The sequence below is a fragment of the Balaenoptera musculus genome, chromosome 7 (genome assembly GCF_009873245.2).
Source record: "Balaenoptera musculus isolate JJ_BM4_2016_0621 chromosome 7, mBalMus1.pri.v3, whole genome shotgun sequence".
Classification (NCBI taxonomy): Eukaryota; Metazoa; Chordata; class Mammalia; order Artiodactyla; family Balaenopteridae; genus Balaenoptera; species Balaenoptera musculus.
Window position 1 is genome coordinate 63,880,258 of NC_045791.1, and position 23,147 is coordinate 63,903,404.

At 37.2% G+C, this 23,147-nt stretch overlaps 1 protein-coding gene across 1 annotated transcript in view; it reads right to left on the reverse strand.

Moving 5' to 3' along the window:
• Positions 1–21,314, reverse strand: part of LOC118897959 (F-box only protein 5-like) — a 97,588-nt gene extending 76,274 nt beyond the window's left edge. The window contains 4 exon segments of the mRNA XM_036857652.1: positions 18,897–19,007; positions 20,526–20,728; positions 20,730–20,974; positions 20,977–21,314. Of these exon segments, the coding sequence (XP_036713547.1) occupies positions 18,897–19,007; positions 20,526–20,728; positions 20,730–20,974; positions 20,977–21,202 (785 nt within the window). The 5' untranslated portion in view covers positions 21,203–21,314.
• Between the last annotated feature and the right edge of the window lie 1,833 nt (positions 21,315–23,147).

Below are 23,147 nucleotides of genomic sequence, written 5' to 3' on the forward strand. Positions count from 1 at the left end.
ATGGTAGTAGAATTTATTATCTAAAAGACAGAACTTGGCCAGGTTCTGCCATCTCTTATAGGTTCAATATGTCTCTACAGAATTCTTAGCTGCAGATAAAGTAATCCTATTTGATTTATATGGTCCCAGCTTAAGAAATCTACAGAAAGGAAGGTCTATACCAATTCTTTATCTTAGGCACTTCATTGACAGTGGCTTTATGTCCAAAAAGATATGGGATAAGAGGATGTAAAGGACTGTTCTCTCTATGCAATTTTCATTTGCTCAATTTCTTCCTCAATATGTAGTGATATTTGCTGATCTATATTAATTAGGGATTTAAAAAATAGTTTTATTTGTACTTGAGGAAAGTGCCAGATTGATTGCCAGGAAGTTTGTGTACTGTTAATGTATCATAATTAACCAAATTCAGTCTCTTCGTTGCCTACTTCTTATACCTATCAGAATTACACAGACTTAGGAAAAGCTGCTGTCAAACATGAAAAGTCAATCCTATATTTCTTAATGTTATGGTAGAGAAAAAAAGGTGATTAAAGATTTAGACCTATAGTAAAATTATTAAGAATTATTTATTAGAGCTTGGTTTTTAACCTTTATGGGTCACAGACCCCTTAGAGAAATTTATGAAAACTGTGCACACTCTCCACAAAAATGTAAAAATAGATACAGGCAAAAAATTATGCACTTAAGTTCCAAGACATTATGAATCCTTTGAAGCTCATCAGGTTAAGAATCCCAGTGTGATTTCTTAAAATCGTAGAATCTTAGAATAGTACATGGACATTAGAGTCCATTTAGATCAATCTCCAGTTTAACTTGGGGTTTTTCAGACTCAGCACTATGGACATTTGGACCAGATAATTCTTTGTTGTGTGGGACTATTCCATGTATTATGGGATATTTAGGAGCATCACTTTGCTCTACTCACTAGATGCCAGAGTGGGAGTAGGGGCAGTCATAATACTCAAAAATTGCCCCTAGGGGACAAAATCAGTTGAGAATCACTAGTCTAACTTAAAAATCGCTTCCATTTTGATAGCAAGTGATCATCTGGTCCCTAAGGGCATGCTCATTAACTCCAACCTGACACATCTGTTTTAATTTGAGTCTGCAGAAAGTAGAATCTGAGGTAAGTCCTTGAGGGCAGGTAGTTAATTTGAGAGGTTATCCTCAGAAGTATAAGTGAGAGTGGAAAACAATGAGACATTGACAGGGGAAAGCTAGTATAGCTTGCATTAATGAGGCAACTGGAGTTCAGTTATGATGGGGAGTCTCTGATGGACAGTGTAGAATCCACCTTAGAATTGTTCCACCAAGGGGAGGAAACTGAGGTATTATTCTGTCTCCTAGCCCTCATTGGTCAAGATTGCTCCAGGTAGAATTTAATTGTCAGCACTCCCAGTTTGCCCTGCAGGTGGGCTAGGCCAGCTCCTCTGATGCTGGAGAAATCCTCCAGGCAGAGTAGCAGAGTAGAGGGTATTTAAAAGGGACAGCTATCAGTTTGCAGAGGAACTGTCTATGGAAAACAGAGGTGGGCCAAGGGGATACAGGACAGATTTTCAACAGCACCTGCTCAGCATTCCATTTTGTTTCAATTATTAAAACAATGTTTTTTTGTGTGTGTGTGTGCTGATATTTGCTTTCTTATCACTAGGACCCAATGTCTTAGGTTGTTAGCTACCGCAGACGTTGGTGTACTTGGTGTGTGGGCCAGGTTCAGTCTGTTACCTATTTTTGTATGGCCAGTGAGTTAAGAATTTTTCTTTTTTTTTTACGGTTTTAAATTGTTGAAAAATATTGGAAAGAAGAATAATATTTGTGACTAGTGGAAACGGTATGAAAATCAAATTTGAGGGTAAATAAATGAGGTTTTATTAAGAACATCCACACACATTAGTTTATGTACCATCTATGACTGTTCTCCTGTTACAGTGGTAAAGTTGAGTGGTTGCAACAGACTATAAGGCCTAAAATATTTATGTGCTAGGTGGTTTATTACTGAAAAAGTAGGCCCATCCTTGGCCCTACATATTGCCAACCTTTGATCTATAGCAGCAGTAAATAAATCTATTTCCTCTTCCAAATGACAGCCTGAAAACATTTCAAGGCATTTCTCATATTTCCCTCCCTCTCTTCCCTTTTTGTTTTCCATGATGAACTTCTGAAATTCCTTTCCATATTTATCATATAGCATTATTCAAAGACACTTCATTCTTTTGGTCACCTTCCTCTAGACCATTCCATTGAATCAATGCTTCTCTTAAAATGTGACTCTTAAAATGGAACATATTTTATAATATGTGGTTTGAACAGTCAGAAGAATAGTGACAATATCCCCTGTGTTGAGTATTCTGCTTTCTAAATGCATCCTGACTCCATTAGGTTTTTGGAAGACTCATTACAATGTCCGCTCATAATAAGCAGTGAATCAACTAAAATCCATTTTCACACAGATTGGTGTTCAGTATAGGTGTGTTATTTCTTGACATTAACTGCTCTCCCTTTTAACTATTAGATTTATTTTCTTTGAATAAAGTTTAACTCTTTGCAGTCATTCTAAGGATCTTGTCTATTGACTTTAAATATTTGTTAAAATTTAAGATTCATTGTTGTAAACAAAAATCTTTGTGTTTATGTTCAGGTGACCCTGATTTGGGATCTAATTTGTTTTTGGAAAACAGTCTCAATATGGAATCACTATAGGTCAAACCTAAATTTCTATGCCATTATATCATAAAGTGGGGCACTTTAGGCAGATTAAACAATTGACCTTAATGCTTTAGTCTTTTTATAGTAGTATTATGCAACCACATTCTTGTCATGGCCTTATGGTGGGTGTACAGTAATGTACTTCTCTGCTTTTTGACTTTGAACTTGGCCATATCACTTTCTTTGACAAATGGGATAGTAGCAGACAAGAAAGGGGCTTGCATGGCTAGGTTTGCCTTCTGGGAGATCCTGATAATTACCATGAAAAACCAACCAACCAACCAACCAACCAAACAAACAAACAAAAACAACCCTGCTCCAGGAAGGCATTGATCTATTTCTAAAACTAGAGTCTTACCAAGGAGAATTCCTTTACTTTGATGGAGAGGGTAACATTTGCCCAATACAATTTCAAAATTTCCAGGAACCAGTGATTCCTATGTGCCTATCATTCTTCTCTTTTTTTGAATGGAAATGTTTTATTACAGTTATACTGTCCTCCTTTGACCATTGTGGAACTTGTCTTTTTACTTCCTAGATCTATGGATCAAGAGTGGCCACATTTGAACCTGATGTAGATCAGGACATTGGCTTGACGCTTTGTTTGGGTGAATTTGGGAGTGTTTTGGGATGGGGGTGAATATATTTTGCTCATGATAGGGATATGAATAGTTATAACCAAGAAAGTGAATTGTGGAAGATTAAATTATTTGTCCCACTTTTTAAAAAAACTTTCCTATAGTAATGTTATCATGGCCCAATGCGGTGGTGGGCAAAGTATGGCCTGTGGGCCAAATCCAGCTATAGCTTGTTTTTGTAAGATCCTCAGCCAATAATGGCCTTTATATTTTCAAAGAGTTTGACAAAAAGAAGAATTTGCCAAAAAGAAGGTATGTGGCCTGTAAAATCTAACATATTTTTATCTGGCCTCTCACAGAAAAAGTTTGCAAATCCCCAGCCTAATGGAAGGTGAAGAGTTCCTCCCCACCCTGGACTTTAGGCTTTGCCGTATGACTTGCCTTGGTCAGTGGGATGTTAGCAGATGTGATGTGAACAAAGGCTTGAAAAGTGTTTAAGAGTTTGAGCTTGACCCTGGGAGTCCTCCATGTCCCTCAGATTTAAAAAATTTTTAAGCGTGAAATATAACACATGCAGAAAAATGCACAAAACAAAAATATATAGCTCAATGATTAATTACAAAGCAGACAGCTGTATAACTATCACCCAGGTCAAGAAATGAATATTGCCACCACTTTAGAAGTCCTTGTGCCTCCTCTCTACCCACAAAGTTGGCCCTATCCAATATGTCTCCTTGACTTTCCAAAGTGAAATATTAGTCAGTATATTCCCCTTCTTCCTGGACAATGCAAGGACTTCAGAACTCTTTAATATAGTGCTGCAAACTCATATGTCTTTTTTTTTTTTTCATATGTCATTTTTGTCTTTGTTCTATATATAGTGTGTTTATTGTGTTTATCCATTCACCTATTGATGACAGTTGGGTTGTTCTCAGTTGTTGATTCTTACAAGTAAAACTGCTATGAACGTGTGTACAAGTCCTTGTGTGAATGTTTTCTTTTGGATAAATTCCTAGGAGTGGAATGGCTAGATCTCATTGTAGGTTTATATTTAACTTTTTAAGAAACTGCCAAACTGTTTTCCAAAGTTGTAGCATCACATACATTTTCACTATCAGTGTATAAAGTTCCATTTCCTCCGTATCCTTCTCAACACTTGGTATTGTCTGTATTTTTTAACTTTAACCATTCCAATAGGAGTTAGTGGTATCTGAACAAGCTTTAATTTTTTTTTTTTGAGGCAACAAGCTTTAATTTTCATTTCCCTAATGACAAATGACATTGAACCTTTTTTCATGGGTTTATTTGCCATGTATATGTTTCCTTTGGTAAAGTGTATCTTCAAATCTTTTACTTTCTTTTTTTAAAATTTAACTTAAAGTTTTTAAAATTTGAGGTATAGTTGATTTACAATATTATATTAGTTTCAGGTGTACAACATAGTGATCAAAAATTTTTATGGATTATACTCCATTTAAAGTTATTGTAAAATATTGGCTATATTCCCTGTGCTGTACAATATATCCTTGTTTCTTATTTATTTTATACATAGTAGTTTGTACCTCTTAATTCCCTATCCCTATCTCCTCCCACCCCCCTTCCCTCTCCCCATTGGTAACTACTAGTTTGTTCTCTATATCTGTGAGTCTGTTGCTTTATTTTAAAAAAAATTATGTTTGTTTTATTTTTTAGATTCCATGTATAAGTGATATAATATAGTATTTGTCTTTCTCTGACTTATTTCACTAAGCATAATGCCCTCCAGATTCATCCATGTTGTTGCATATGATAAAATTTCATTCTTTTTTATGGCTGAGTAGTATTGCATTGTATATATCTATATAGATCTATAGATCTCTCTATATATACCATTATGTGTGTGTTTATACATATATATATGTATGTATATACACACCACATTTTCTTTATCCATTCATCTGTTGATGGACATTTAGGTTGCTTTCATATCTTGGCTATTGTATTAAATAATGCTGCAATGAACATTGGGGTGCATATACCTTTTTGAATTAGTGTTTTCATTTTCTTTGGATATATACCCAGGAGCAGAATTGCTAGATCATATGTTAGCTCTACTTTTAGTATTTTGAGGACCCTCCATACTGTTTTCCACAGTGACTGCACTAATTTACATTCCCAACAACAGTGTACAAGGGTTTCCTTTTCTTCACATTCTTGCCAACATTTGTTATTTTTGTTCTTTTTGATGATAACCATACTGACAGGTGTGAGGTGATATCTCATTATGGTTTTGATTTGCATTTCTCTGATGATTAGGTCCTTTGCTTTTCCATATGAATTTTAGAATCAATTTAAAATTTCACAAAAAAATTCTGCTGTGATTTTATTTGCAAATATATTGGATCTATAGATTAATATGGAAAGAATTGACATCTTAAAAACATTGGGTCTTTTGTTATTGGTATATTGGCATATTTATTCATTTATTATGGTCTTGTAAAATTTTTTTCAGCATATTGTTTTAGTTTTTAGTATACTAGTCTTGCAATCTTTTGTCAGATTTATTTATCCCTTAGTATTTTCTATTTTTTATGTGATTACAATTAAGATTGCCTTTTATGTCAATTTTTGGATGTTTGTTTCTGGCATATAGATACACAATTGATTTATGCATATTGATGTTATATCCTGCAACTTTGCTAAACTCATTTATTTATTCTATTATTGTAGATGGTACTTCATTTTCTTAAGTCAGGGAGTCTGATGGGCCCTGCCCCAGTTCCCCATCTTTGAACCATAGCCTAAACATACTCAAGGCAATTGTAGGGCTCAACTTGTTTGTGTTTTATCCCTAGCAGAGATCACTATTCCTCATTTCCTGATGTCTTGAAAACCATTGTCCAGTGTCTTGAAAACCATTGTTTCACATATTTTGTCCATTTGAGGGGTTGTTTCAGGCAGATAGGTAAATTCAGTCTGGAAGAGGAAAGTTCTGGGAGTTATTCACCTCTGCATTGAGGTGCCCTAGGTAGCCACTGCTCTTCCAGCCTGGATCCCAAGAGGAGGTATTGAATGCATGGAGCAGTATGACCTCAGCCAATCTGCTGATCTGCAGCCTGAATTGCAGTCCTGTGAATGTGTGAAATAGAATGGGTTAATAAAAATTGTTTTCTAAGCTCCCCCACAGAGATTCAGATTCATTGTTCATTGGTATTAAAAACAAACATACAAACAAACACATGAAGGAACAAAAATTTCTCAGTCGAGGGGGTGGGGGAGGGATAGAAGGAAATAAAAAGATTAAAAAAATATTCCCAGTCAATTTTAATGTGTTCTAGGCTCTATGATAAAACACTATTCAAAGAGAGCAATGTCGATGTGGTTCTTAAGAAGTTACGGGCAGGATACAGGCAATCAGAAGATAGGCCAACATTTCTTTGGAAAGGTGTTATGAAGAAGGAATAATGAGACTTTCTGTCTATCTTTCTGAAAACTTGTTTAGTTGAAAGGGGGGAAGAACTTTTATTTTTAAAACTGCCAGCAGTTTATTTTTCCAGTTGTTATAGAGGTAAAGCTAGAATTCCACGCTTGGGAACAGATTGCTCTATTTGTGTGTGTGTGTGTGTGTGTGTGTGTGTGTGTGTATAACTTTTTTTAAAAGAAAATAAAGCACTTTTATGGGACTCTTGGTTATGTAAAAGTAAAGCTAAGATTCTGATATGGAATGGAAAGATTTAAGACAATGAAGAGGTAAACAACTTTCTATAAAGATGTTTTCCTTTTTTGAAAAAGTGAGCTTATCCTCATCAGATAATAATCTAACCATTGGGGTATGGGAAAGAGACAGGAAATAATTGGAAAACTTATTTTTCTCTCTCCTCCTAGTCCCAGTTTGGCCAAGGCAAGGGATACTGGATTCTGGGTGGGAAGGGACACTCAAAGGCCCTCCTTGGTGGATGAGTAGGCTGGTCTGACTGCAAGGTGGTGTACTGTAGAGGGTTAGACCTTTGAACTCTAGGAGCATTGATGATCAGATTCAGTTTTAAGTTTTCTAAGTTGCTGTTCCTTTGGCTATATTCAACAGTTTGTTGATGTTTTCTTTTAAACACCACAGCCAACTCATCCCTGTATTTTGTTGAACTGAGGAAGTTTTCTCTTTCCAGGTGTGACAGAGTTCTAAGGTGTCTCCCAAGATTCCTTCTCCCTGGTGTTCATGCCATGCATAGTGCCTTTCCCTTGAGTGAGGGTGGAACCTAAGCATATTATGGGATATCACTCCCATGATTATGTTATTTCATAAAGCAAAGGAATTTTGCAGGTGTAATGTAGGTTCCTAATCAGTTGTCTTTGAGTTAATCAAAAGGGAGGTTACATGGGCAGTCCTGACCTACTGAAGGGAGCCCTTAAAAGAGATAATAAACAGCAGCAGATACTCTCCTAGTAGCCTTAACCAAGTAAGTTGCCATGTTGTGAGAGAAGGGGGCCATGTATTAAAAACCTGAGGGCGGCTTCTAGGAACTGAGAGCAGTCTCTGGCCAACAGCTAGCATGAAAACAGGTATCTCAGACATCTGACCAAGAACCAGTGAGCTGGCAAGAGGATATTGGTCTTCAAATAAGATGATAGCCTCAGCTAACACCTTAATCACAGCCTGGAGAGATGAGAGCAGAGGAATAGTTGATCTGTACTTGGAATTCTAACCCACAGAAACTGAGAGATAATAAACGGTGTTGTTATAAGCTGTCAAGTTTGTGGTACTCTGTTAAGCAGCAATAGAAAACGAATACACCAGTAGAGAGCCAAATAGCATGGGAAAGCAGCAGCTTCCAGAAGCAGATATGCAGCAACAAAGGGTAAGGAGTGATGACCTGGGGAAAGAACACAGGCTGAAGAGGGAAGCAGCAATTGGAACAGGTTTGTGGGATGTTTTCTTGGAGACTCATACAAATATTTAAGAAACCCAAGTAGATTTTGTATTTTATGCAATTATATCAGAGAGAGAGAATCAGACTCATTTGTTCACTGAGGAAAAGTTTGGTATCTGATTTTTGGAGAACTTGATGATTTCCATGTCATATTTTATGTGCCTGGCATTATACTTAGAGCTGGATATTCACTGGTGAGCAAGACAGACAATTCTTCTGCCCTCCTAGACTCACAAAGTAGTGGAGAACACAGTTTATTAATTAAGCACTTACAATAGACCATAAGTGCTGTGATGGAAAAAGGGCAGGATGGTATAGGAGCATGTAGCAGTGGCACAGAATTTAGGGATCCAAGGACCCTTCTTAGAAGAGTAGATACATCACCTGATCCTTACAGAGGAACTGGAGATAGCCAAGTGAACTGGTGATGGTGGCACTGTCTCCTTGAAAGAAGAAATAGCATGGCCAAAAATAGAGAAGCAAGGGGCAGCATCACTTTTGAGGAACTGAAGGTGGTTCAGTACTGTATGGTGGGAGTAGAGAGCAAGGGGAGGGAGGGTGGAGTGGCTAGAGGCTGGCGAGATAAGCTGGACGTAGGTTGTGGATATTGTGATAAACCTTATCAAAGGGTTTAACTTTTTACTGACAGCAAGGGAAGCCACTGAAGAATTTTAAGTGATGATGGGCATAAAACATCCTGTAATTAAAAAAATATATCATTTGGATTGTAATGCCAAGAATGAATTAGAGCAGGACACGGCTAGAGGTAAGAGGACTAAAAATGATGAGTTTCTAAAGTCCTTTCAAGGTAAAGCTAAGAAAAAACAAAATAGAGCATATTGTCATGGCAGTGATTCAGTACTGATTTTTATTTTAAGGTAACTTTTAGAGTAGACAACTCTCTGTCTTAGTTGGTTCAAGCATTTTGATACTGCCTCCTACCCAAGATCAAGTTGTGGCTGAAGCCTTCCTCAGTAGCTTTTAAGCACATGTTCTCTTCCTAGTATAATTAAGCAGGTCCTTCTATGTATGACAATGGATGGTGTATGACTTCTTCAGGAGTTTGGTCCTGACTTGTCTTGTCTTGATATGGAGCCAGAATTCCAGTTGCAGTATATTCTGAAATGCACTACTTTTATTTAGGACTAGCTCATTAGAAGCAAAGGAGAGCAAAGGGCCACCCTGCTGTTACTTTGTGAGCATCCATCCTCTTTCTCACCAACATTGTATATTAATGCTTACTCTCAAACCTTTGGAACTCTTAAATCATTTTTATTCTTCAGAGTGTTCCAAATGGAAAACAGACACTGTCCTGTCCCATCAGTTGTAATATGAATGAAGAATCAGGGTTTGTTAGGGAAAACGCAGGTATAATTTTATTTTAAAAGTTACTATAACAAAAATTACATTAACAAATACATAATTCAACTTCAAGGCAGAAGGCTGGATTAGAACTGGAATGCCAAAATGTATCTGAATTGAAAAAAAGTTTTGATTTATTAAAAGTAATTAATTGGAGTGATCCAGGAGAAAGATTTTGAAGCTGAGTTGACAGTCCATGGGAAAGATGGTTGTGGGCAATTAGTGATGTATGCCTGGGCTATATTCTTTCTTCAGCAGCCTTCTAGATCTGAATTCTATGCTCTCTATCTGGATAAGAACAGATCTATGCAACTGAGACAAAGTTGAGGGTTGCATGATTTGTATTATTCAAGGCAAAAATTCCACTTTTTTCAAATTCATAGTGTTTACACTTGTGCAATTGGAGAATAATTTCTTACTGGAGCAGGAAGGTCCTGGTCAGGAGAAATTTGCTGATGTCACTTACATAAAATGTTGATGAATCATAAGAGTCCAGTGTTAAGTACATAAGACTTGCCTTATACCTATCCTAATTGTGTCATTGTGAGTCTAATCTTTATCATTTGACTTAGATGAGATTATTCTAGGAATTCCATATTAAACCGGAATATATATGTTTTCACTTTACCAGAGAGTCTTACGTTGGGAAAGATAGCAAAAAACCATTTTGTAGCAAAGAATCATTCTGTATACCAACATGTAGGCTAGGACTAACTCATGGTCTCTTCTGATTCAGGGTTTTTAGCTATGCTCTTTTCCCTGCTTGGGATGCCCTTGAACTTATTTGGATTCCCTCCTCCCTTTTTTCCTTCCTCCTTCCTTTCCTCCTGTCTTCCCTTTTACAGTTGTTCAAAAGTGATTTCCTCAGAGAGACCGTCTCTCACCTTGAAGACTAGATCAGGTCTTCCTGCTCACGTTTTCGTTGCTCTATTTACTGTTCTTTCATAACACTTACTGTAGTTTGTAATCATATTCTTTTGTGATTATTTGGTGAAGGTCTGTCTTCCCCACCAAACTGTAACTGTCATGAGACTGAGTTTATGTTTGGTTTGCTTATACTTTATGCTCGGAGCTCAGGCACATCTATATGGCTCGAACAGAGGAGGAACTCAATAAATATTGAGTAAATAAAAATTATACATAATTTTAATATAGTAAAACAAGGGCAAATAAAGGTTATACCAATAATAGAGAAGTCTTTACCAGGGATTTAAAATTTGAGCTATCTTCAGGGACGCGTACAAGCTAACTGTGGGAGGGAGAGGAGGAGCAGTCTGTAAAGCAAGACCTGCATGTTGGCAGAGACACAGTGTGTAGCAGAAGAAGAGGAGCAATAGTTGTGTGTCTGACGTACTGAGGGCATGGAGGGACGAGGCGGGAGTGGCCTGCAGGTCCGTTAATGAAGGCCTTGTGATTCCCTTGTTTCGGTATTATCTTCCAGAAGGTTATGGGGAATGGTTGATGAATTTTAAGCAGAGCCTATATGATCACATTTTTGCTTTAGAAAATTCATGGATTTGAAGGAATGAGCCTGGCATCTGGGACCACAGTTAGAAAAATATTGCAGCCTTTCAGGCCAGAGATGAAAACAGCATTAACTAAAAACATGAAGTGGAACTAGAGAAAAGGAGGTAAAATTGAGAAATATTTCACAGGCACAATCTACAGGTGGCTGATGGGATGGAAATGGGGAACTGTGCGCAACAGACACACACTATCGAGGGGGCAGCCTGCCCTGGGTTCAGCCCGCCCTGGGTTCAGCCCTGAGGAGGGAGGTGGGTAGGTGTTAGGAAAAGCCAGGCAGGGGAGGGTTAGGACACTGCATTGGTATCCTTTTACATTCCATAAATGCTTATCACTCCTTTTTCTTTATTTTCATGTGGCTTTGAGGCATGAAAGAAAAGTCACAAAATTAATCTAGGAAGGTTTTTGATTGGGAGTAAAGCAGTAAAAATAAATTTTACTTAGGCCTTTTAATTTTGACCAGGGCTTTTCCATTGTCGGGGAAAAATATTTAATCAGAGATACAGGCAGTTTCTCTGGCTGTGGTTTTCTCTGACTATAAATTCTCTGAGGAGAATGAATAAATTATGGAAAATAATTGAGATGTGAGGTTGGTTATATGCTAAGTTGCATAAAAGGCTGAGAGGCCATAGTAGGATGGATGGGAATGATGTGTTCTTGACTTTGGCATGTGTATTTGCATTAGAACAACATGTCATTCTAAGTATTGAGAACTTGGTGGATGATTTATTGTATTTTAAATATCACATGAGACCTAAAATAGTGCTAAGAGACTCTATAAATGATTGACTTTTGTTTTATCCCTGTTCATGGAAGAATGGATAAATATCATGATTCCAATTTGAAATAAGAGGTACAACAAATTGACTAAATTTGTCGATTCCAAAGTCTGCAGAGAGTCCTAGTCCTAGGAATGTAAACGTTAAGCAAATTTTGGATCTGACAGGGTAACTGCAATTTCTTCCCTTGTGCTACAGGCACAGCATGTACCTTCTAATAGCCATCCTTCATTTCTGATTCAAATCCTTCAAATTGATATAAAAGCATTTAATGGGCTTTTAAAGGAGTATCCCCCTTAAAACAAGCTCTCTAATGAGTAACAAAGCTAGCTTACTATTTAAAAGAAAGCAGATTTTCCTGAGACTCGGAAGACCTGAATTATTTCCTCAGCTCTCCAGGGACAAGGAATATAAAACCTTGCGCTCTCTCTCTGAGCTTTGTATGTCATTACTGGTGTACAAAATCTGGTTAATCATCCTCCCACTGGCATCCCTTGCGGGAAGGTTGTGCAGACAGATGTTATCGTATCTGAAAAATGCTGTAAAAGAAAATCTCTTCATGAATATAAAGGAGTAATGCTGCTGCCTTGGCCCTAAATGCTCTAATTTCATACTGTTGGATACAATATGATTTCAGAACATTCTTTCTCCAATGCTTGAAAACATCTTTCTCAAGATTTCAAGTGAAGGAGACTTGTTCCTGAAATGGTTTTATGAGTGTAGGTGTCATGGCACCCTCTGCAAAGAGGTGAAGGCGTGCTGATGTTGAAGCAGTCATTGTGCTTTAGAGTGAGAAGGCTGTGCTGGTGCCTGCCCAAGTATCTGGCACTTAGAAGCAAGAATTTACGTCTACTACCAGAGCAGATGCTGACTGACTCTGCCCATAATGATGCATCCATAAACCAGCTGTGCTCAGCTTTGAGCTAAGCCATCTGACTGTTTAAGCATCCCTGTCTTGAATTTATATCCAAGGAATATCAAACCTTTAGGACAATGACAAATTGAAGTGGACCTTCTTGGGATTAACTGATACTGGCTTGTCAGGCGGCTATAAGCATTGTTGTAAAAGGTTGGCAATAATCAGTCCTTCTAATGGTAAGTGAAAGCATTTAATTGGATACTGAGATGTGATTGGGATGAAATGTCAAGGGGAAAGTGAGAAATTCAAGGTTGTTGGTCTGCCCAGTCTTATTTTAAAAGAGACATATGCTGGAAAGATCTGTGGTTTAGCATTCTGGATTTGGCATTAAAGAGGAGTTTCAGGGCTTGATAGTTTTAGCCATGGTCCCCAAACTATATCAAATTTAATTACCTCCTTCCCTTGGCTGGACTAAGAGAGATACTTGAACAAATAGAAACTTGCTCTGGGGAACATTAATGTTATAGTTATTTAAGTTTATTGGAATATGAATCATCGAACAAAATTGAGCAAAGAAAATTTTAGCATGGTATACATTAGATTAAAAAGCAAATACAAGTAATTATTATTGTTATTATTATTATTTGTATATTTAGCCTAATGTGTAAGAAATTTAAAATGGCACTTCTATCTTTAAAATCAGTGGATAAAGTGTTCTAGCGTTTTTGATGGGCTGTTTATTAAATTGATATAGCTAGTCAGCCTCACAACACTTCAAGTATCATACATGTCCATTAAGGTCATCTTCAAACTACTGCACTTATTTCTAACTAATGGCACATTCACAGATCTTTCATTATGGGGAAGCTGTTACAATATGAAAATAGAATTATTTTTTTACTTTAATAGCAAACACTGAGAGGTTGCATTCTTATGCCTATAGTACTGCTTAAGTTGGTTGTGATAAGAGAGAAAGTTTTTTCATTTGTACCTGATTTTATAGCACCATTAGTATTATGTTACATTTGGGTACAGAGCAGTGATTCTTGGGTGCTGCAGGGAAAAAAGTCACTGATAAAGTGTTCAATGATGGTGTCAGAGATTACTAAGTAACCAAAAGCAAATTATAAATTTTTCTTTCTAGAAATTCAGGGCTCAGGAGGACCACCAAATAGATAAAGAACTCATGGTAATCTTTGAGTGGGTGATGGAGTTACAGACTGATGCCCTAAATCATCCTCTCTTCCTGTACAGGGAAAATTCCCCTCGCATAGACTGGTGAAAAGATGGAGGTCTCTGGGATGAAGAGAGCTGGATTTCTGCTTCAGCTCTATCTTTCACAGCTGCTCCCCTGGATAAGTGATTTTGTTTTCTGTAAAATAAGGCTAGTCTTACCTTTCTCACAAGGTCATTGTAAACATTGATTAAGGCAGCTTTTTATGGATGAAGACAGTCAGTATAGATCTGACATATAGTATTTGCTAAATAAATGAGACTTCCTTTCTCTTTCATTTCCCCTTCCTGCTTTAGTATGTAAGGACCTTCTTCAACCCAACTCCCTCCTCCTATCCCCAAGTGTGGCTGTCAGTTGCTTGGTCATGAGCTCTTTTTGAGTTATTTTTGAGCCCAGGCTTAGTGACATTGAGCTGGGCTCCGAGATTGGCCTTTTTAAAATTGAAAAAAATTTTTAGTTTTTCTATAATTTGTTCTGTTATAGACCCAAAATGTACTAGTTATGTAATTATTACAGTGATTATAATATTTGGGTTTGTTTTTTCCCCAAATACCAGACCCAAAGTTACAGAGGACTTTGTTTTAGGTTTGACAGGCCTCCTATCACCAATAGCCAATTAAATGGCAGATGAACAACATGAAAACATGATGACATAGATCTTTCTCAAACTAGCTTCTTAAGATAATACTCACAACGGTTCATTCACATTAATAGTTTGTGTTCCTTGGTGTAGAATAGTTCCAACCACAACATTAATAACAAAATCAGAGTCCATTTCTACAAAGGAACACGATCAGAACGACATTCCTCCGTGAATTCTGATAGTTGCACTTTGCATAAGCTGGTTTTAGTTCTTTGGTTGATTAACATTTATAGCAAAATTATTTCAGAATAATTTTTTTCTGTGAATAAATCTAAGTGTGAGATGGTTTATAGTAGTATTTTAATGTAGTAGATACGCAAATGGTTGTAGATCAAAGCTAGTCTAAGTAATATTGGAAAGAATATTTTTTATAAATAAACCTGAATGCTAAATTCTGGTATATTTCTAATTGGATATTGTGGCTACATTTGAGTTTTGGAAAGTTTCTGAAGAGTTGAAGTTACTTGATAAATTAACTTTCAGGGGTCAAGGTATGAGATCAATATTCTGGAAGTTCCGTAAAAAGAACTTTATATCAATAAATAATGTTTCAGTATTTTTACTTCAACTTTTGCTGCCTTTTGCAAGCTGGAAGCTAGCAATTCTAAAATAACACATTTTAGCCTATACTAGCAATTATTATCTTTGCTTTGGCAATAAATACCTTCCTAAATGTCTATATTTTATTTACTGAAAACTCAACAAATGGTATCCTGGAAGGGAGAATTTTCAGGATGCTATTGTGGGTCATAGCATGAGATTTTATATTATTACATAGTACCATGTAAAGACTTTCTCCTGAGAAGGAAGGAGCAGTAATTACTTCATTAGTTGCATAAGAGAGTCATAGGTCTGAAGCATAAATTGATTCTGATTCACCAAGGATATTATTAAGCTGTCAAAATCTGTCAATATGGAGTGTGACAACATCATGTAAAATACCATTAAAGGGTCATTAACAAGGTCTTCAAGCTCATGCTTAGCATTTTCTCTGAGTTCCTAATGAAACTTTTCTCAAAACAGCATTTAAGTCAGATGTCTCATAAACTTTAATGCTGTTAAAAGTTTGCTATTGTAAAAAAGTGTGTCTTTTTTTGAGTTTTTGAGTCCCTATGTCAGCCAAAATGGAACAGCAGTTAAGTACCAACCACAGAAGTTTTCAAATCTTGAGATTTACACCCATTATTTTTAAAATCCGGTAAGCTCTGAAGATGGGCTGCAGTTGGTACATACTGGTTTGTATGTAGAGACTTAAAACATTCCTTTGCCAACAACAGTCATTGAATTTTTGCCATTACTTTGATAGATTTTTTTTCTGTAGCAGAAAAGGAAGTACAGTTTGTAATGAAAATTTATTTTTTTTCATTACACTGTCAATTACTGAGATCCGTGGTATTTGCAAATGAGTGTCCAACAAGAAAGTTAGCGCAATATTTTTTTCCTTTCTGTAGAAATATCTGACAACCACAGAAAAAAGAAGTGAGTCATTACCATTTTTCTTACTGCCGTGAATATAACTCAAAATGCCAAATTGATTGAGTCTCAGCATTGTAGGTGATGGCAGCTATGATGCAAATAACTTAGTTCTTCATTTAAATGGCAGACATTTAGAGATTAGAGCTATTCTATCATTTTAATGAACACTAAGAAAAAGTTATCTATGATGCATGGAATAATAAGTCGCATTCTTTGAAAACAATAATAATAGTTGGAGCTGTCAAAAAACTTTATGAAACTTTGAATAACTAAACAAAATTTCATATACTTGTTCCTAGCATTTAAAAAAAGATAACTAAGATATAGATTGGAAAAAAAATAAACACCTGATGAGAATACATTGACCTGGGATGATCCAGATGGAATAGGCCCAGATATAATTTATTTGATAAGATTCTGGGAGTTGAGACCATATTCACCTGATAGAAGGAGAAATTGGGAGGATCTATACAATTGTCAAGTAAGGATTAATTATGAGTGCTGAGTCAAATAAAAGAGTGGAAATTGTATGATAACCTTGAAAATCAGAGTGAGCTGAGCTGGGAAGGTAAGAGAGCTGTATACAAGAGTATAAGAGGAGATTTAAAGCAATTAATAAGATATTATATAATGGCATAAAAATTTAGGTGTGATCTAATTTTTGAACATAAAAACAGAGCATGATTCCTATCCTGAATGGTATCTAATAAGAAATTAATTAATTGATTTAACAAGACTGTACTGGTGTCATGACCACTGATGTTTAATTAGAAGCTGATTGCTGATTATGCCAATTTCATACCTGGGAAGTTTCCAAGGGGATGCTCCTACCTTTTGAAACTTATTTTCACTTTGAGAGTGATAATAATTATTTGCTGGCAGACTAAAAAGAAACTGGACTAATAAAATAAAAATCTCTCTCTGCTCTGAGAAGAAATGAGAGATCTTTAGCACTGACTGTTTATCATTAGGGGCTAAGGTAGCCCATGTAAAATTTGAGAGGAGGCGTTACCAAAACTTTTTCATGTGCTGTTGATTATTAAGAGAAGGGCTTGCCTTGGCTGATCACATGCTGCGGGGATGATATTAAAACTATTCAACAACTTGTGCAATATGCTTACCAACAACTAGAGTAATGCCCACTGTAGACAACCACTGTGGTCCACTGATGCTTCCAGACTGAAAATCAGTTCCTCATGGCTGGCCCAGTATGTTTTAGCGTGTGGTCTGGACCAAACATAGGCTCCATTCTAGGTGAGTGAGTGTAAATTAAATGTTGGTTTCCTATCACTAAAAAGGTGAACATCACTGAACATCATACCTATATTAAGACAACACCATGTCCACCTGCTTACTAGTGTCTGAAAGTGCTTGAATATGTGATAATTTCTGAGATGATGCTTATGAGGCAACATAAAAGACAGTGGGTAGCACAGAGCCTGCTTAATATCACTTAACATCACTTGTTTTCATGCAATAAACAGGACTGTAGGCAATATGCTCCATTTTGTCAATTAAATTATTTTGTTAGTTGGATTATTTTTGCCAAAATTTTAAACATGTAACAAGTCAAATCAAGTAAAAATGAAATCTACCATGAATTTGTACCTTCCTGTTCTTAAACTAGTAAACTTGAGAAGATGTCATTCTTATTTTGTATCAGTAAAAGAAGGGATATTTGTATATATAGTTTATTTGGGTTAATAATATTTCAAAAATAAAACTTAAAAAATTTTGAGGATTGGGAATAAGAAGCAGTTTCTCATGGAAAGGAGGAGGGAAAGAAGAAAATAACAATAGACAACATCCATGAAACTAATGGACCTGAAAGATGGTAATTATTATGGAGAAAAAGTTTGAGTTCTCAAAAGTCAGAGTTTTGGAAAACGATATCTACAGAGTATCTGGGATTTATTCCTTTGAACCAATGATTCAACTTGTCAAATTCTCTGTTTTGAACTCCATTAAGGTCTCTCAGAAATATTCTTATAGGTTATTACAGACTGTTTTGGAGAGTTTCTCTCCTTTAAATTTCTTTCTCTTGACTTCCAAAATATTCGGCACTTTTTAAACTCATTACACACTTGTGGTCACTGACCTATTTATTGCCCAGGCGCGGATGTGCTTTGGCCGCCACAGACACTGTTCACTCTGGGGATCTAGAGGGATCCAGAGGTATGACAAAGGCCCACAGGGGCCGATGTGGCAGGGGCAGTTCAGGGAGCATGTGTGGTTTACATCATCCGACTAAGAACGTACATTTCTTGTTATAAATAGAATGATGAGACATTTCATTTGTGTAGTAAATCACAGTTTCAAATGAGCTAGTTCACATGTCACCTTTGTGAAGGCTTTATTTTTTTCCTTCTTTAGATATCTCCAATAATTTACACATACCATTTTAATGGTATTTTTTTCCATTTTACTCTATTCATATGTATCTTCTCCTCCACTGGGCTATAGTAAAAGGGCCCAAGACATCTTTTAGTCATTTTTATATCCCCATATCTAGTATGGTACTTGGTATAGTGGTACCTTATAACATTTTGTTTGTTGTTTCTTTTGTGTGTTTTGAATAATGAACATAAGCTTTGCAATAGATAGAGCTGTTTTTCATAGGCTCTCTTGCCCACTTAAACATTAATGATTGTGACCACCTAGAGGGGTGGGAAAGGGAGGGTGGGAGGGAGATGCAAGAGGGAGGAGATATGGGGATATATGTATACGTATAGCTGATTCACTTTGTTATACAGCAGAAACTAACACAACAATGTAAAGCGATTATACTCCAATAAAGATGTTAAAAAAATACAAAACATTAATGAAACTTCATATTCCTTTTTTTTATGGTAATTCTTTGTATTGCTTTATTGTACAATTGCAATGCCCCCTTATCATCTTCTCGAATCTTCTTCCAAGTTGTGCTCACTTTAGACACACTGGAAAAGTAAATGATTATAAAGCAAACAATTAAAGCACTACAAAGAGCTAAGATGCATATGTTACAGAAACATTAACAGTGCAAAAAAGAAATTTCTATTAGCAGTGCTTCTCAAACCTGGCTATACATTAGAATTGCCTGGGGCATGCACTTAAAATTTAAGGATGGCCCACGCCTAGTCACTTGGGTTTAATTGATCTAAAATGGGGGCCAGGGCTCTGTATTTTTTTTAAAAGCTCACCGTTAAGTAATTCTAAGTGGATCCAGGCTTAAGAACCACTACACTTCGTACTTCGTTTTTTCACAATATCCACAAATATCAAATAAGAAGCCCCATTGTATATATGGCACCATCTTGGTTATTTATTAACATTAGACAAATTTCAAAGAACTTGAGGACACACTGCTATTAGGAGAAATCAATTTAAAAAATCCATTTTGTTAACAGAAATGTTGTGATGTTGATTATCTCTCACGAAGCTGGCCAATAATAAAAATCAATCCTTACTTATGTCTGTTTTGCTTCAGCTATATTTCATGGACCAGTGTAAAGTAACACAAAGAGTACCTCTAAAAAATTTTTCAAAAAGCCGAAAATGCACCCAGTTGAGTTGGAGGCAATCTAATTCAATAGATTAGATAATCATCTTAATTCTCAGTTACTTCATCCTAACAGGTTTTCTTTGGTGGAATGAGAAAGGGGGGTCAGTATAAGGTTTCTAAGAGACAGTAATAATCAGACCCATTTGTGGGTTTCTGTATTTTCATCACTGTCAAATTTACTGTCAAATTTGAAAATGGCCTAACAAAACCAGAAATTATTTTATACTTTCAAGTGTGACAAAAATCATAATGCCTGGGATTCCCTGGTGGCGCAGTGGTTGAGAGTCTGCCTGCCAATGCAGGGGACACGGGTTCGAGCCCTGGTCTGGGAGGATCCCACATGCCGCGGAGCGACTAGGCCCGTGAGTCACAACTACTGAGCCTGCGCGTCTGGAGCCTGTGCTCCGCAACAAGAGAGGCCGCGATAGTGAGAAGCCCGCGCACCGCGATGAAGAGTGGCCCCCACTCGTCACAACTAGAGAAAGCCCTCGCACAGAAATGAAGACCCAACACAGCCATAAATAAATTAATTAAAAAAAAAATCATAATGCCTATAGGACCTGTACACCAGACCTAGGCTGTTGTTTTATAGTTAAGACTAAAAGATGTAGCTTACCTATGAACAATTTCAGAACCAAAGGAACAAAGATCCCAATCTAACAGAAATAGTTTTCTAATAGCATAGATATGAAATTTGAAATAACTGGATTAAATGCATACTCTAAAAATTATCTTTCTTTCCTCTTAGTGACACATAGGTAGTAAAATACCAGCAACCAGACAAAAGTCATCACCTCAATTGAACAATAGTGCAAGACTACCCTGCTATGTCTTTGCATGAGCTGGTGGTGCTGAGCCACCTAACAAAAGTGTTCATGGCTTACACTAATGAACTCAAAACAACAATACTTACTTGATTAAGTCCATATCACTGAGCTGTGTTAAAATATTTGCTAAGGGATGTCTGAGTCCCCTTCGAAAGAGTTCACTGAGAATATCTACACACTTTAGGCCTGTTTTCCTGCCAATTATATTCCGTAGTCTAAAATTTCCACTGGATATAAATTCCCTCAGCTTCTCCCAGTCTATTTTAGGATTTTGTTTACATTTTTTTTTTTAATGTTGAACAAACCACTTTTTCAGAATGAAGAGCCGGCAGCAAGTTTTTGTTGGGATCTTGGTCTGCGCTTTGCGTCCATAGCGGGCAAGATTGTGGACTGTCACTGAAATTTTTCACCAGGGGAAGGCTACTGTCTTCATGTTCATCGAGGCCACTTTGTTGGGAAAATGAAGAGTAGCCACTGTCTTCATAAGGTCCACTGGTCTCTAGTTCTTCTATGTCATTTGAACTGTTAAGTGTCGTACATGTTGATTTTCCTTATTATGCCAGGGTTTGCTTTCAGTTTCAAGTTCTACGATCCTGGGGCTCACAATCGGTGACCCAAAATCTGATAGCCTTTCATAGTCTTTAATGCAGTCTATATAAGAACCTTCCAAATATGCAGTAGTGTAGGAACCTTGTCTTCTGTCATCAGGCTTTACCGGTTTAATTCCAGAATGAACGTGGTAATAGTTAAAATCCCACTTCATTTTGACGGAGAGAGTGGGACTTTCTTCTTTACAACCGTCCGAGGGGCGAGGGCGCCGTAGCTGCAGTGGCAGGAACCGGAGGGCGCCGTGGGGAGCAGCTGCAGGGGCGCCGGCTCACGCCAGGGCAAGTGGGGTCCGCCTCAGGTGAGGGAGCTGCACCTGCGGCAGAGAAGCAGGCCACCCACTTCTCAGAGCTGTGGAGACTTCACATTTCTGATTTTGATTGTTAGTTGGGTAATCAAAATATAACCATGTTATGTTCTAAGGTCAGTTCTTTCTGTTTTTAATTGTATGCTTTCCTTAATTTGTGCTCATTTCTAAGTTTTTGAACTGTGTTTTTATGTTTATTCTTTTAAAATTTTCATTGTGTTTTTCTTTTATTAAGAATATAACCCCAATAACTCTTGTTTATTCCCCCAGATACAGAAATATGTGATGGTTATGTTCTAGTTTGTTGAAATTTTTAGTTAGTTAAAATTAGATTCTGGTGAAACTGTTAATTGACATGGGGTAGAACTAGCATGTTGGAAACTGGGGTGTCTAATGCCTGCGTTGAGTACAAACCTTGATTTTTTTTAAGCATAGAAGCAGCCTAGGGATGTGCCTCAGACACAGGAAGACTTTGGGCTTTATCACCCGGCTAGACTCACAATAGGGAGGGTGTTGGTCCCCAGGGTGAGTACTAAGTCAGTCTAATGGCTACCCCTCTAGCTACTGATATACAGGTGGCAAAGGAAAAAACTGTGAGCTATAATTGCAGAGTGCCCTCTTTTCCTCATCTTTTATGGAGAGTCTTCCAAACAGATATGGTGCTTGTTCTTTGCAGGGAGATATGCCCCCACTGGCTATCGGCGTGTGTTGTGAGCTAATTTAGGTTCACTGAACATACCTGAAAATCTCTATAGCTAAGCCCCTTATTTCTGTGTATGAGATTTTTATTTTGTGAAATGGATACAGTAAGCAGGAAGAATCAAATACTGCTCAGGTAAGATTTCTACTCAGAAGCTTTTTCAAAGGAGCCTATGAATTATAATGCAAAAGGACATTGCACTCACTGCATGGTGATCTGGTTCTGAAAGCAAAGCCTTTCTTGATAGCTAGAGGACAAGTAATTCTAAAGATCAAAAAACTTGTTATCATACCAAGAAACCTAAATCTGTGCCTGTGTATGTATTATTTTCCAAAATGTTCAGTTATGTATTATTCTCTGTCACCTCAGCGTTCAAAAACTAAAATGAACCATGGGATGGGGGGACAGTAATATCACTACAGCCCATCCTGGGCAGCCAGGTGGATTGTTTTTAGGCCACCTCAACTTATCCTTCATTGTCCTGCTAGCTCCTTTGAAGTAATTCTTAGGTTTCTCTTTCTCTCTCCAGTGCCTGGAGCTTCTGGCAATGTGACCAGGTAAACAATTGACTACAGCAGAAGTAGCAAACTGAGGCCTACGGGCCAAGTCTAGCCCTGGCCTCCTTTTGTACTGCCTGTGATCTGAGCATGGTTTTCACACTTTGAAAAACAAAAAACCAAATAAGAATCTGTGACAGAGACCATAGGTGGCCTGAACCTATGCCTAAAATGCATACTGTCTGGCCTTTGACAGGAATGTTTGCCAACCATTGCCAGCCATCTGAATTTTATTTTGCAGTGGCCTTGCCATCCCTGCCTTCTTTCACAGACTCTTCTGACCTCCTCTTACTACTTCCTGTGCACATCTTGACCTTTAGTGCAGCATCAAACATCCTTCAGTTTCTATCGATACAGGCTGCATCCTCCCTCTCCCCGATGCCTCTGTGTCTTTGCACATGCTCTTCCTGCTTTCTGGAATGTTCTCCACTCTACCCTACATCTTTTGTGATCTGTATCTGTTGTGCAATTTATCTATTTTATATTCATTTCTCTGAATAGAACAATGTACACAATGCTGATAACTAATGAATATTAT